Source organism: Nematostella vectensis, chromosome 10 (assembly GCF_932526225.1).
Source record: "Nematostella vectensis chromosome 10, jaNemVect1.1, whole genome shotgun sequence".
Lineage (NCBI taxonomy): Eukaryota > Metazoa > Cnidaria > Anthozoa > Actiniaria > Edwardsiidae > Nematostella > Nematostella vectensis.
This window is the reverse complement of record NC_064043.1, coordinates 13660269-13672363: the sequence shown is the minus strand read 5'-3', so window position 1 is coordinate 13672363 and position 12095 is coordinate 13660269. Positions and strand designations below refer to the sequence as shown.

The 12095-nt window shown below is 36.6% G+C and overlaps 2 protein-coding genes across 2 annotated transcripts; both read right to left on the bottom strand.

The window, feature by feature from the left end:
* Window positions 1–1388: 1388 nt before the first annotated feature.
* On the bottom strand, window positions 1389–3341 carry LOC5506762. The gene has a single exon (XM_032375185.2). It carries the CDS (start codon window positions 2945–2947, stop codon window positions 1985–1987), a length of 963 nt encoding a protein of 320 aa, XP_032231076.2. The 5' UTR covers window positions 2948–3341; the 3' UTR covers window positions 1389–1984.
* A 4178-nt stretch (window positions 3342–7519) lies between these two features.
* On the bottom strand, window positions 7520–12083 carry LOC5506763 (cytochrome c oxidase assembly factor 5). Its single transcript, XM_001627411.3, has 3 exons — window positions 11884–12083; window positions 7972–8073; window positions 7520–7792 (listed from the first exon to the last, which is right to left on the bottom strand). Exons 1-3 carry the CDS (start codon window positions 11995–11997, stop codon window positions 7751–7753), a joined length of 258 nt encoding a protein of 85 aa, XP_001627461.2. The 5' UTR covers window positions 11998–12083; the 3' UTR covers window positions 7520–7750.
* Window positions 12084–12095: the final 12 nt, after the last annotated feature.

Below are 12095 nucleotides of genomic sequence, written 5' to 3'. Positions count from 1 at the left end.
TTAATAATCACTGAACAGAGTAAATATTTGAGTTTGGCAAAATGAATTTTAACATTGCATCTCATCTTTCTTGAATCACGAAAGAAAGTGTCAGCTAATTTGGCTTGGTTTGGCTATTTGACAAAAAACAAGGAGGGGGCTTTGACCATAACGTGTTTAAGGTGGTCAAATCTCTGTATTTACCTTGGAAATTCAATCATTGTAATTACATTTAATCAAATCTGGGGATTCAGTGGACGCTATTCTGACTAAAACGCATTTTTATTTTTGTAGCGTTGGTGAATAGTCATAGAAGTTATTTCACCTTGGAAATGCAACCCAATATGGTTTTCTAGGATTCCTTTTTGTTTCGCGAGTCCTTTTACAGATTGACAAGATAGACAGCGCGCTAAGAAAGTAAAAACATTTCAGTGCTAGCCGACAAAATGTAATCAGACCTCTAGACCATCATAAATCCACTGTCAAAATTATCTCTCGCACTCGATTCCAGCCCCAAGAGTTGTCACGCCTCTTAGGGAGATATTAATAATAAATCTTTTGCAGGTTTTTACTTGACAAAAAAGAAAGGTTTTCTTTCAAGAAAGTGGCACAGACCTCTTTAAAAATTTAGGCGGGTATCAACTATTTGTTGGCAATATTTTTAACAGCATTTTTGCAAAGCGAAAACTGCGCACGAAACCGCATCAAATAATTTTTCTGTTGTTGTTCATGAATGAATGAAAAATAGTTTTAGGAGCTTGCTGTCGGCTGTCCTTTTTTGGTAATAGAAATGACTGAGTATTTATGCACTTTTAAGATTAATATCTCACTGCAGACTTCCTTCTTGTAATAACTTTCATTCACGACTTTTGAGTAAAACTGATTGATAAAATTGATTTAAAATGTGTCAGTAGTGCGAAACACTGTCACAATCAAACGCTTGTGACGAATTGAAGCTCAGTCTTATTAGAAAAGGACTTACAAAAACGGATATAGGAAATTTGTAACTGATGTTCCAAATCTCTGTGGTCATTAACGACTTCTACCATCCGCTAAAGGATCTCTTTGCGCTCTTTGTTCGATATTGGCCAGTAAGTCAGCTTGTGCCATATCATAGGGTCGTACAACATTTCGAGGACAGCTGGGCAAACGGTCATAGAGCCATTCGAACACACATCTAACCAACCTGAATGAGTTCTTGTATAGCCCTATATGGCTGTATATTAAAACGGGAAATGACAAATACCGCAAACCGTGTATTTCTCTCGCCGCGAAGGGACATAGAAGGTGATATTTGCACTGGCTTAGCAAGTGCTTCTAATATGTAGATCAATCGAGTGCACCGGGACTTTAAGGGATTTTCACCGGGAAAATAATATAAACAGAACAATAGATACAGGAAGCCCTTGTACAATAACATAGAAAGTTTATTACGGTATTTTTTAGATACATATGATATTTTCTGTGGTGTTAACATGTTTTTGGTATGATTTATTAAGCGCGGTGCGTTCCAAGGGCCCATATTAAAAGCCATAATAACAGCTTTTTCATACTGTTTTCTTTGGTAATTCAAATCATAATTTGTAGTTAATGCTTCCGTCAACTTTCTTTGGCGCGAAAGCGGAATTACAATTCGTAAAGAGCTTAGATAGAAATGACAGTTCGTAATTGCAAAAAAAAAAAAATGGAACTATATACACATTTTATGGAGTTCTTTGACTACTATCATTCGGTTTTACATAACGAATGTATTTCAATGTTAGAATATAATTTATATTTTCCAGTCTTTTCTCACATCTTTAAACACCCAATTTTCGCTATAAATAGCAATTCTTATTAGTGCAATCGAGAATAATTTTGTCGACTTCGCTGATATAATTCTACTTCGCACGAAGTGATTTACAATTACAGCACTGTAGGCTGCACATGGAATATTAAAATCTAACAGGCTATAACACGTATTTAAAACACTTCACTCTCGCTTTTGTCATTTAAAATATATTTCCTATGACAACGCGGAATAATCTATATTTAACTGCGGTACTATTCCGTCTGAATTCGCAAAGAACTGATTATAATTTGAGTAGCCTGGTAAGAAATGCTCCGGTCCATGATATGCTTGCGCTACTTGAGGCGAGCCAATGTTCCTGGGCGCATGTTTGTGGTCGGAACAGCTCGCGTTTCTCTGGGGCGCCATAGAAGCTGAAAATCGCATCAATTGTTCGTAAAACGCGTCCTCGAATGCCGTGCCATTCTCAGAGTTATCTGATATAGAGTTAGGCGAATAGGGGTCTGCGGCGGATGAGGTATCGGACAACGGACCGCTTTTGATCGAATCAGTCGACGTGCTCTCGGATACTTCCGACCATCGCTCTAGTAGATCATCAAACTCGGGTCCAAACCATTCGAAAATCTCCGCTTCTCCTCTCTGGTGAAGATCAGTATTCATGCCATGATGAAAATGACTTTGACGGTTAAAGCTAGCGTTCACACGCGAGTTCTTATTCGTGTCGGCACTGCCCCCGCGTTTTCGCTTTTTGAACGGCGAAGGTGTGTCGGCATTGCAGTCGGCAGCAGGGAATTTCTTGACATCGGCAATCGCCGAAGCGCTCCCCTGTGCTTTAGGTTTCTGCAAAAAGACTTTCACTTGGTCGCGTTTTGCATAGCTTCGCTTAGGAACGTCACTGGCGGCTGAGCAAACTCGTTGCATTTTCCCGTCACTTTGTATTGCGCGTTGTCGATCCTCGTCTTCCGGTTTCGTAAAGTTGACGAACTCTATCGGGTTAACCATGGGTGATAGAGTGCGAGAGGCCTTGCCACAAAGCTGTCTTTGCAGATATTTTCGGTGGTTCACCTTTCTCTTTGGCTTCACGGGCCGTCCTAGAGCGAGCTTAATGTTGCTTGTGGCCAAGCTGACAAAATCCAGTAAGGCATGATCGCTTGTTTTAACAGCCTCCGAATCATTCATAGCGAACAAGGCGCTCTGATAAGCGACGGATAAAATCCCGAAAGCAGTGTTTTTATCCAAACAGGAAAACCCCGAAGAATTATCACGCGTCGAGGTGTAGATGTTAAAGCCACAATGTACGGAACTCCTCAGGGCAAATGACAGTCCACACAGCCAAATGTAAACTCGGAATGTTGAATTTACAAACTCGAGTCACCTTGCTCTATGTAGTTTAGAAGTCTTTTTACTTGAATAAAATGTAGCTCCCTGCCTCTTGCCCCTCTCGCGGTACTAATTTGTTCATTAAGTTGAGAGGTTGTTTTCTCGATAGAAACAAAAGGCATATGATAGAAAAGCAGCTGTTTCATTTTTTTTAAACCGAATTTATCGAAACATACGGCGTTCTAAGACGTGGGAGGCTGGGTTCTATTATTTCCCAACTCGTATCACAGTCTGTCATTCGCATTCTCGCCAGTGATTGGCTAATGCGCTTACCCATTGTTTGACACTCAATAGGCTTTTATTGCTCTTTGCCTGTAACGACAAGTGAGCAGTGACTGTCGAATTATCGAAGCCGCCGCGAAACAGAGCCACTGGTTAAGATCAGTTTATTTTAGATACTGTACTTGAGAAAACCACACAAACTCGATAGCAGGCCACTAATGGATTCATTTAGCGCAGATGAGGGTTTCGTTCCTCTGACGGCGAAAAGCTATAGAAAATTGCACTATTGTTTTCGTTCCCTAATGATGGAATACTAGGTGTTTAACCCCCACTTCCATTAATATTGAATTATTTAACAGCAGTGAATCAATGTTTTTTTCAAAATTCTCAACGGGAGACTTTTGCTACTGAAAACCACGAACGGAGTTCAATCTAAATAGAGGCAATCAAATTGCTGAAGTATCAGTGTTGCACAGAATTGTGTGTGTCAATTTTTGGCAGTTTTTTCTCCTAAGATAGTTAACAAAAGCGAGAAAGCAAAGCTATTGACAACTCACTGTCTTACAAAGCAGGTGCAATGCCCTTCCGCAAACATGGCGACACATAATAAATAATGCAGATTTATCGGTTTGTAGACTCGACTTATTCGGATAAAAAAAATAGGCTACCTTGGATAATACTGCCTATCTAGTTTCCTTAAATTCAGGTTTAAATTACACCGTTATGTTAGGCAGCTTTTAAGGGCTGTAGACATCATATCGTCTTGCATTTCGTGGTTTCTAGAATATTTTTTTTTCAGTATGATTAAAGTCTGATTAATCGATTCCAAATATGGTGTCGAACTAAACTTACTTTTTTATAAGAATAGTACTCGAATTTAAATAAATAACGCATTAACCGCAGTTTCTTAAAAGAGTTTACAATACATCTTACTATAAAACAAATAAACAAACATACATTTATAAAAAAATATTAAAATTTTTGTAGAGAATCTCGTACATAGCCAAATCGTCCTCCGCCTTTTAAGTTTTAAGGGAAATCATTACTAGGCATTTGGCGCACTGGTCATTTACGATATAGATGAGTTTTACAAAGAAATCTCCACTAAATCCAAGAGGAGTTAATACGGCCCATTCAGAAAACAAATTCCAAAAGATTATATCTGTTTTAGAGATGAGGTAATTCGACCTCTAGTAAAGGCTTCTACAATAGTATCGAGTTTATTTCTAATTTCTTATCTTTTGAGATCTTAAAATTTCGTGGTTATAATCACATTCACTGCAAAACTCTAAACCTTGGTTTCTTCCCTTTTACAACAAAATACAAAACAATAATAAATTTGATGTCAGAACGTGGGAAGTACTTACCCAGTCTCCTGAGCTCGGAAAGCTCATGAAAATGCCCCACAGGCATGTTTACAGCCCCAAGCAATAAACTTGTTTACTAAAACTTTATGGGAACACTCGAATAGGTTTGTTTAGCAGTTGTATGAAAGAGTTTATCACTATTAACATTATTCCTGTGGGATAATGGTAGAGAAAATAAGGTCATGGCTATCTTTACACTAAACTTCCTATTTTTTTAAATAAACATCTTTAGAAAATAAAATAAAGACAACCGTTACATATAACTAAATTTTCTGTATGTTTTTTTTTTCTTTTTTTCTTTCGATAAACGAGTTTCCATAAGCTAGAATGTCACTCAGATTATGTTTCCATTGTTCACTTCCCCCTTTTTTAACAAATACCGATAGTTTTTCGTTTGTTTTCCGTTGAGCCTTCTGGGCAACAATGTACTTTGGAAGATGAGGTTAATCATGCGGCTCAAACGGGTGTGAGACGTGCTTGTATAACCATCATGACGATTCTTTTAAATTTACGTTAACTTACTAAAGAAAACGGTCTCACGGTGAGAACATACGGCAACATCAAATACAAGAGGAAGATTCTTGAGCAAACTTCAAACACGACAGATAGGTTTTACTCCCAGTAGAAAAGGGCGATGAATGACCATTCAATATTGAAAACAAAACCCGTTTTACACAAAAGATCACAAAAGTTGTGCAATTGTTTTTATAAGAACTGAAATTTTAGCTCGAAAATGACATTCTTCTAGAAAAAAATAATAAAGAAACCTCCTTAGACAAATTTTAAAAGTGTATTTTAAAATATAAATTAACAAAAAAGTTGGAGAATTGAATATTAAGAAAGTTTTAATGAGTTAATCACACCGCTAATTAGTTACACATTCATCTCCTGGGAAATGGCTGTACGGAGGCACATGGCGTATGAAGCGTGTCTCACGAACTCCAAGGAATTCTTAAGACATTTTCGGTAAAACGAAATCATGGTTAAATATAGTAAAGTAAAACAGAAAATGGGATAAAAGTTCCTTGAGTTTCTAAAAACCGAAATCAAATGAAATCCACTAAATTCCCTTACAATTACAAATTAAGTGCAATGCATCATTTAAGAGAAAAGGGCAGAAAATAAAGCAGTCAAATCAAGTAAAAATGCAAGGAAATAACTTTAACAGAAATGAAATTCTTGTTAAGATAAACGAAATATGTATTCCTCCATTATAGCCAAATTCGTTGTTGCGCGACCTCCCAGAATCGAAAATTCCTTTTTTCGTTTGGAAATAGCGCGTAGTCAATCAGACCCACACAACCAAAACCAGACAAACCGCCCCCAAAGCTTGTGTCTGACTACGCGCTATTCCCAAACGAGACAAGGATCTTGGATTCGCTGAGGTCGCGCAACAACGACATTGGCTGTAAAAGTAACATGAATCGTTTTCATTGTCAGGTTTAAAAATATTGTAACTTATTCCTTCTTTGTTGTGAACCTCCCGTCAATAATTGTCACACAACCAAAATATTTAGCAAGAACAACATAGAAACAACCAATTATTTATTATTTTAGCTAAAAAAGCTTTTAATAACTTTTTTGATGGCACTAATGCAATAATAAAACTGGTCAACAGATCTTTTTACGCATCTACATAAGCCTGTATCCCATATCTTTGTGATCAGTTTGAAGTCATTTTTCTTTGAGGAACCTTTTTACTAGGTATAGTAAATAATAATGACAAACTTGGCAGATATGAGCATTATCTTTCACTGAAAAGAGTAAAGACAACATCTCTAAATGCTGACAAGGCATTTCTACTTATTAAAAAAAAAATGCTAAAATGAGTGCTGGATATAAAACCTCAAACACACTTGTTACCCCTTTCAATGTATTTTTATATATTGCGATGCTCCACTAGACAATTATTTTAGCCTTATGCGATACAACCTATAAACCAAAGATGGCAATACATTTGAGTTTGACATAATGAAGCAGCCTAGCTCCCTAAAAAGAGACTGGCTCTCGGTTGGAACATTTTACTTTTTTGTTCTAAGTTTTGTTTACATACGTCTTATAACTGCGAGGTATGGATTTCTATTATTGTCATAGCATATTGTTTGTATATTTAGTTTTTATACCACAGGTGAGGGCTACAAGTTTATTAGTTATTATAACTATAATGTGCTATCCTTGTTTAAACAAAGTCATGTTTATTATTATTATTATTATTATTATTATTATTATTATTATTATTATTATTATTATTATTATTATTATTATTATTATTATTATTATTATTATTATTATTATTATTATTATTACTGTTATTGTTGTTTTGTTATTGAAATACTCATGGAGAGTAGAGCACTTCAAGTAGTCAAGACTTAGAAAACTTTCTTTGGGTGATTTAAGCGCAGAAATGCATTTTTTTAAATATAAAACTATAAAACCAACTTAGCGAATTTAAGCAACGTCATACTTTTGCTAACACTTATGATATTTGTGGGCCTTGTGGCTACCCCTCTTAATTTAATTTTTGTAATTTTATAAAATGGTGTTTACATCAGGTTGAATTAATTTGCTTTAAAATTGGTTATATAATACAAACTAAGCATTTGCCTCATGAAAGGTGATCTTGCATTTTTACCATCACCATCTGGCTTCCTGCTGGTCGACATTGTTTCGAATTTCGAATGCTTTGCCTTATGTTTGGTGTGTTTATAAGGAACAAGCTTGGATAAATATTTGATACAATCTCATAAGTCATAACAACTGCAGACCACAGTTAAACAACAACTTGCTCTTATCAATATTTATTTTACATATATTGTCTGTTAAACAGCTTTATAACATTCAGACTATGTATTAGCAGATCCTACTTTAAAATTCAAGGATATTCTTAAATGGATTCCAGCAGACAATCTCTGTAAAAAGTCTCAAGACATTTCCAAAACAAACAAAACCAGAGGATCACAGAAAGTCTAACTGATTCTTTACTGCTGTTTTATTTTCATGGATTTCTCCATTTTCAATATCCTTTTCGCCCTCTGAATCTGTTTCTGAAATCAAGCTGGAGGAAAAAGAAGGGAATTTTTATCAACATTTGCATATACAAAAACAGCCAGGGGGAGGGGGAGGGGTTGTGCCACACCCTTAGCACCTGTTTGTGTATCCACCTGTTGAAGCGCTAAGTATTCCTCTCCCCCTTTGCCCCACTCCCCTTCAAATCTCACTAACTGTATTACTCACCAATGATCTCTTGCACTCAAAAAAAGCATATTGCACTCTCCTACAATCATCCTCCACTCCTGCGGACTCTGCCTTTAAGCATTCACTTGGTCGCATACCATGCTATATGTAGATAAAGCCAATGTTTACAAGAAGTTTTAAGGTAGTGGTACCATTTTTCCTCTGCTAGGTGCTAGGCAAGTATACTTGAAAACACAAAAAAAACAAAACAAGAAAAATAATGAAAAGATGTAGGACCTACTGATTTTGAGCAGTAGGTGCGTAAATCCAGTGTGTGCGCAATCGAAAGGGAGATTTACATCCATGGCACCGCCAACAGAATGTTTGCTGGTGTTGGTGCATACACAAGGTGTAGGGTGTGCTGGGCGCACATGCATCCCCACTTGGTTGTGAAAAGTCTGTCATCTCTTATTGAAGGTCATCAAATACTTTCTTTTTTTCCATATTACAGCACAGGTAACCCAAGCACTTGGTTTGTATTCTAGTGCGCAAGAGAATTTGTATAGTCCCGTGGTGTGCAATCGATTGAATTGATAATAAGTATTAATCGACTTCAATCGATAAAATTAGTTAATTGTATCGGTAATCGACAGTAATAAATAGAAAAAAAACTTAAGGAAAACCGATAATTATCGATTTTTCGATTAACCTAATGGAATTATATCGATTTTGGAAAAAAAATAAAAGACGAGTACGAGAGATTTAACAAATGTTTTTTTTTATTAGCAAAGTGCAAACAAAACGTAAAAACTAATGAACCAACACCAACTAGTAGTAGCCACAGTATTTATTGCCGCAGCTGTCCAGAATAATGTTTATGGATGCAACACAATTAACTTGTTGTAGTGAAATTATTGTTGCAGTCAGATGGTAAAAACCAACAGTGTACATAGTGTATACTACACTACTTGTAACAAATTATCGCTGCAGTCTGTAGAGATATAGCAAATCATAAATTCTAACCTCACTTGTGCCATCGCAAATACAAGATTAGTTATATACTGTATTCTATGAACATCTTGACGACCAGTGCCATTAAATACAAAATCGCCAGAGGTGAAGAATGGGACATACAAGCCTGTTACAATTGACGTGTAATCAAAGTTTTCTATTAAAATTGGAGGAAAAGATCAGTTTATATTTTCTCTTTATCTAATGTCTTGAGTTTTGTCGAGTTACTCCCTCTCTTTTGCTTGCTATGCAGCCTAAATAATCTCATGCGCTCTCATGCTGCTTCAGTTTTTTTGCAGCCAGAGCTGCGACAATAAGAAACATATGGTGTATATGTACATGAAAGGTACAAGTAACAAGGCAATATGTATACACTTTTTTTATAAGAACGTCTTAGAATCGACTTCCAGCCTGGGCAAAAATTGGCATTTTTTTTACAGAAAATGTACAAGAATGTTCTTACGTTTTCGGAAAATTTGAGCCTGAGTTTTTATGAAAAAAAGGTGCTTATCAAGAAAAAAAACAGTTTATGACAATATAGGTTTATAACACATGGGCAATCCTTTGTGTGTAAACACTATTTTTATTCTCGCTTGCACCAATTGATAGGTGAAGAATTTTGTGAGTATCAATTAATATCGATCATCTGATACAATCGATATCAACTAATCAAGGGTTATTGATTGATTTCCATTTATCAATCGGTTTTTCTATATCGATTTTTATCGACTGCACACCCCTGGGTATAGGTAATGATGAAAAAATGAAAAAGTAAAGAAAATGGTGTTCATAGTTGACTCTATTATTGTTTGGTTTTGGGTTTTCTCCTGAGTATTATGGGCGCATTTTACTTACTCGTTTCCCTTTCAGCACCCATACAAGACGAGAGAAGAAGAAAGAGTAAAGGTTACACCCTAGAGCATTCTCCGTAGCCCGAGGTCTCACCTAGAAATTGGTAAGCAGTACGCTCTAATGTTAAGCTTACAGATTAAGGTTAAGCTTACAGATTTTGGGGTAATTTAAAACATTTCTTCAATTCCCTGAAACCTTGGGCTACAAAGAAAGCTCTAGGGTGCAACCTTCTCTCTTCCGTCTTCTCCTCTGTGTGCGCTAACTTCGCAAAATGCAAATTCTGAAGAAGGATAATTCTTAATTTCGCATAGAAGGATTGACATATTTCGCATGATTTGGGTGCAATATCATTTTCAATTTCGAAAAATGTCAAAAACGCATTTATTTCTCCCATAATTTGATTAAACGTTACAACAAAACTGTAGAAATCATATTGTGCTTGATAATATTTTCTAACACACTTACATACATCAAAGCTGTGAGACAAAAGAATCATAACTTCTTAATCGTCTATGTCTTGGTTGTCAAGGGGCTTAAATGTTGTGAAATTAAAGAGACCAATAAGGTATTTTGATTAAATTGTTTGCTACAGCTTCTCGGTTGTGGCTAATTCCCCATCATTGTGGCTAATTCCTTTGGCTTAAAATTAGCCACAGTGGCTTGTGCTCTTAAGATCCTAGCATGCATGAAGTTCTCTCATCTTGTATGGGTGCTGAAAGGGAAACGAGTGAGTAGAATGGGCCCATAATACTCAGAAGAGATCCCAAAAACAGACAATAATAAAGTGAGTCCACTATTTTATTTAATTTCCCATTTTTCATAACTATACAAATTCTCTTGCATACTAGAATACAAACCAAGTGCTTGGGTTTCCTGTGATCACCGTATGACAGCGCAACCCCCATCTGCAAATCCTAACACTTGCACCTGTGGTGCAAGTGCTATTTTAAATATATGCTTACTTTTGTCACTATCGCATCCAGAACATAGTGAGTGCGAACTAGAAATGCATGCAAACGCAATCAAACTAAATGAAACTACTAGATCCGATTAATTACCGCTTGCATTTTAGTAGGTGGAATTTAGAAAAAAATGCATACCTGCCAACTCTCCCGGCAGTCGAGTTGTTTTTGAAGTAAAAGTTGGATTTTAGCCACAAAGTTATGCAATTCTTATAGTTTGTATTCAAGTTTTGACGTTTTCGAGGTTTTTCGAGAAACTTTAAATGAGCCTTTTCCTGGCGTTTCTTGCAGACCACAGGACTACTACCGCAACACTGAAATGCTTGCATATATCGACCCATCAAGTTTGACCATATTTTCGTGCGAATTGTTGAAAAATTGGCTCATACTTTGGAGCCGTTTTCACACGAGTTTGTAAGTTGGCATTGTAAATCACGCCGGCCACAAACTTCAAGGCTCATCAGAGAGAATTTTTAGGCGCTCTGTGGTTAGGATACGATGGAATAAAATTCTGGCCTCTCAAAAAGTAGTTGAAATTGACGTTCTTGACATCGAACCATTAGTCCAGTCAATCTAGTGTTTTAGCAAAAAGTAATTGCAACACAAGTAATTTGGAATGGGAACATCGTGAAAATTTCGATCAAAGTTCCCACCATCTTATCATATTTTATCAAATAAATATAAACTGAGATTGTACAAGCGTAATATCGTTTCAACATTTCATTTTTGTTACAAAGTTGAATGAATTTCTGGAAAAAGACTTATTTTACCTATCATCTTTTCTTTCGCTTTACGATAGGGTACCCAACAACAATAAGAGAACAAAAGAACACACACATCTTCGAGCAAAACTCTGTGATTTGCTAATCCCCCACCCCACCCCCCACCCCCTCATCCCGTACCCCCTCCCCTCCCCCCTAAAATAATCTCCTGGTTTTTCAAGTCTGGGGGTTGGCAGGTATGAAAATGTGTAAACGTTGCAACAAATAATATCACTAAAACAAGTAAAAAACATACCCTCCCCTATTCAGCCCTTCCTGAAAAAACTATGGTGGAAATATTCTTTTAATTTTGTGAACCGGATGTCAGCATTCACTCGCATTTCTACCATCGCCTGATGTAATATCGTCCCTCATATTGTTTCTACCTTGACAACGCAGTCGCTTTTCAAGATGCATTCCTTCAATTCGCTGCGTAAACCAGCGCATGATTTGGCCCTCTTTGCATCGTGAGCTTCTTCTTCGCCATCAATCGCTTCCATTTCGTAGATTTCCTGTGTTTTCAACTTTGCGAAAAGACGCAACTACGCCGCCATCTTGTTTGGACCGCTGTAAGAATACTGCAGGCTCCTTTTGCCTA

What these genes read in the sequence shown, in the direction of transcription:
- LOC5506762 (XM_032375185.2), bottom strand. Translation starts at nt 2,947, where the DNA reads ATGAATGATTCGGAGGCTGTTAAAACAAGCGATCATGCCTTACTGGAT.
- LOC5506763 (XM_001627411.3), bottom strand. Translation starts at nt 11,997, where the DNA reads ATGGAAGCGATTGATGGCGAAGAAGAAGCTCACGATGCAAAGAGGGCC. An exon ending in AAAGCGACTGCGTTGTCAAG is followed by an intron (nt 8,074 to 11,883) that starts GTAGAAACAATA and finishes ATCTACATATAG; the next exon opens with CATGGTATGCGACCAAGTGA. An exon ending in TTGAGTGCAAGAGATCATTG is followed by an intron (nt 7,793 to 7,971) that starts GTGAGTAATACA and finishes TTTTTCCTCCAG; the next exon opens with CTTGATTTCAGAAACAGATT.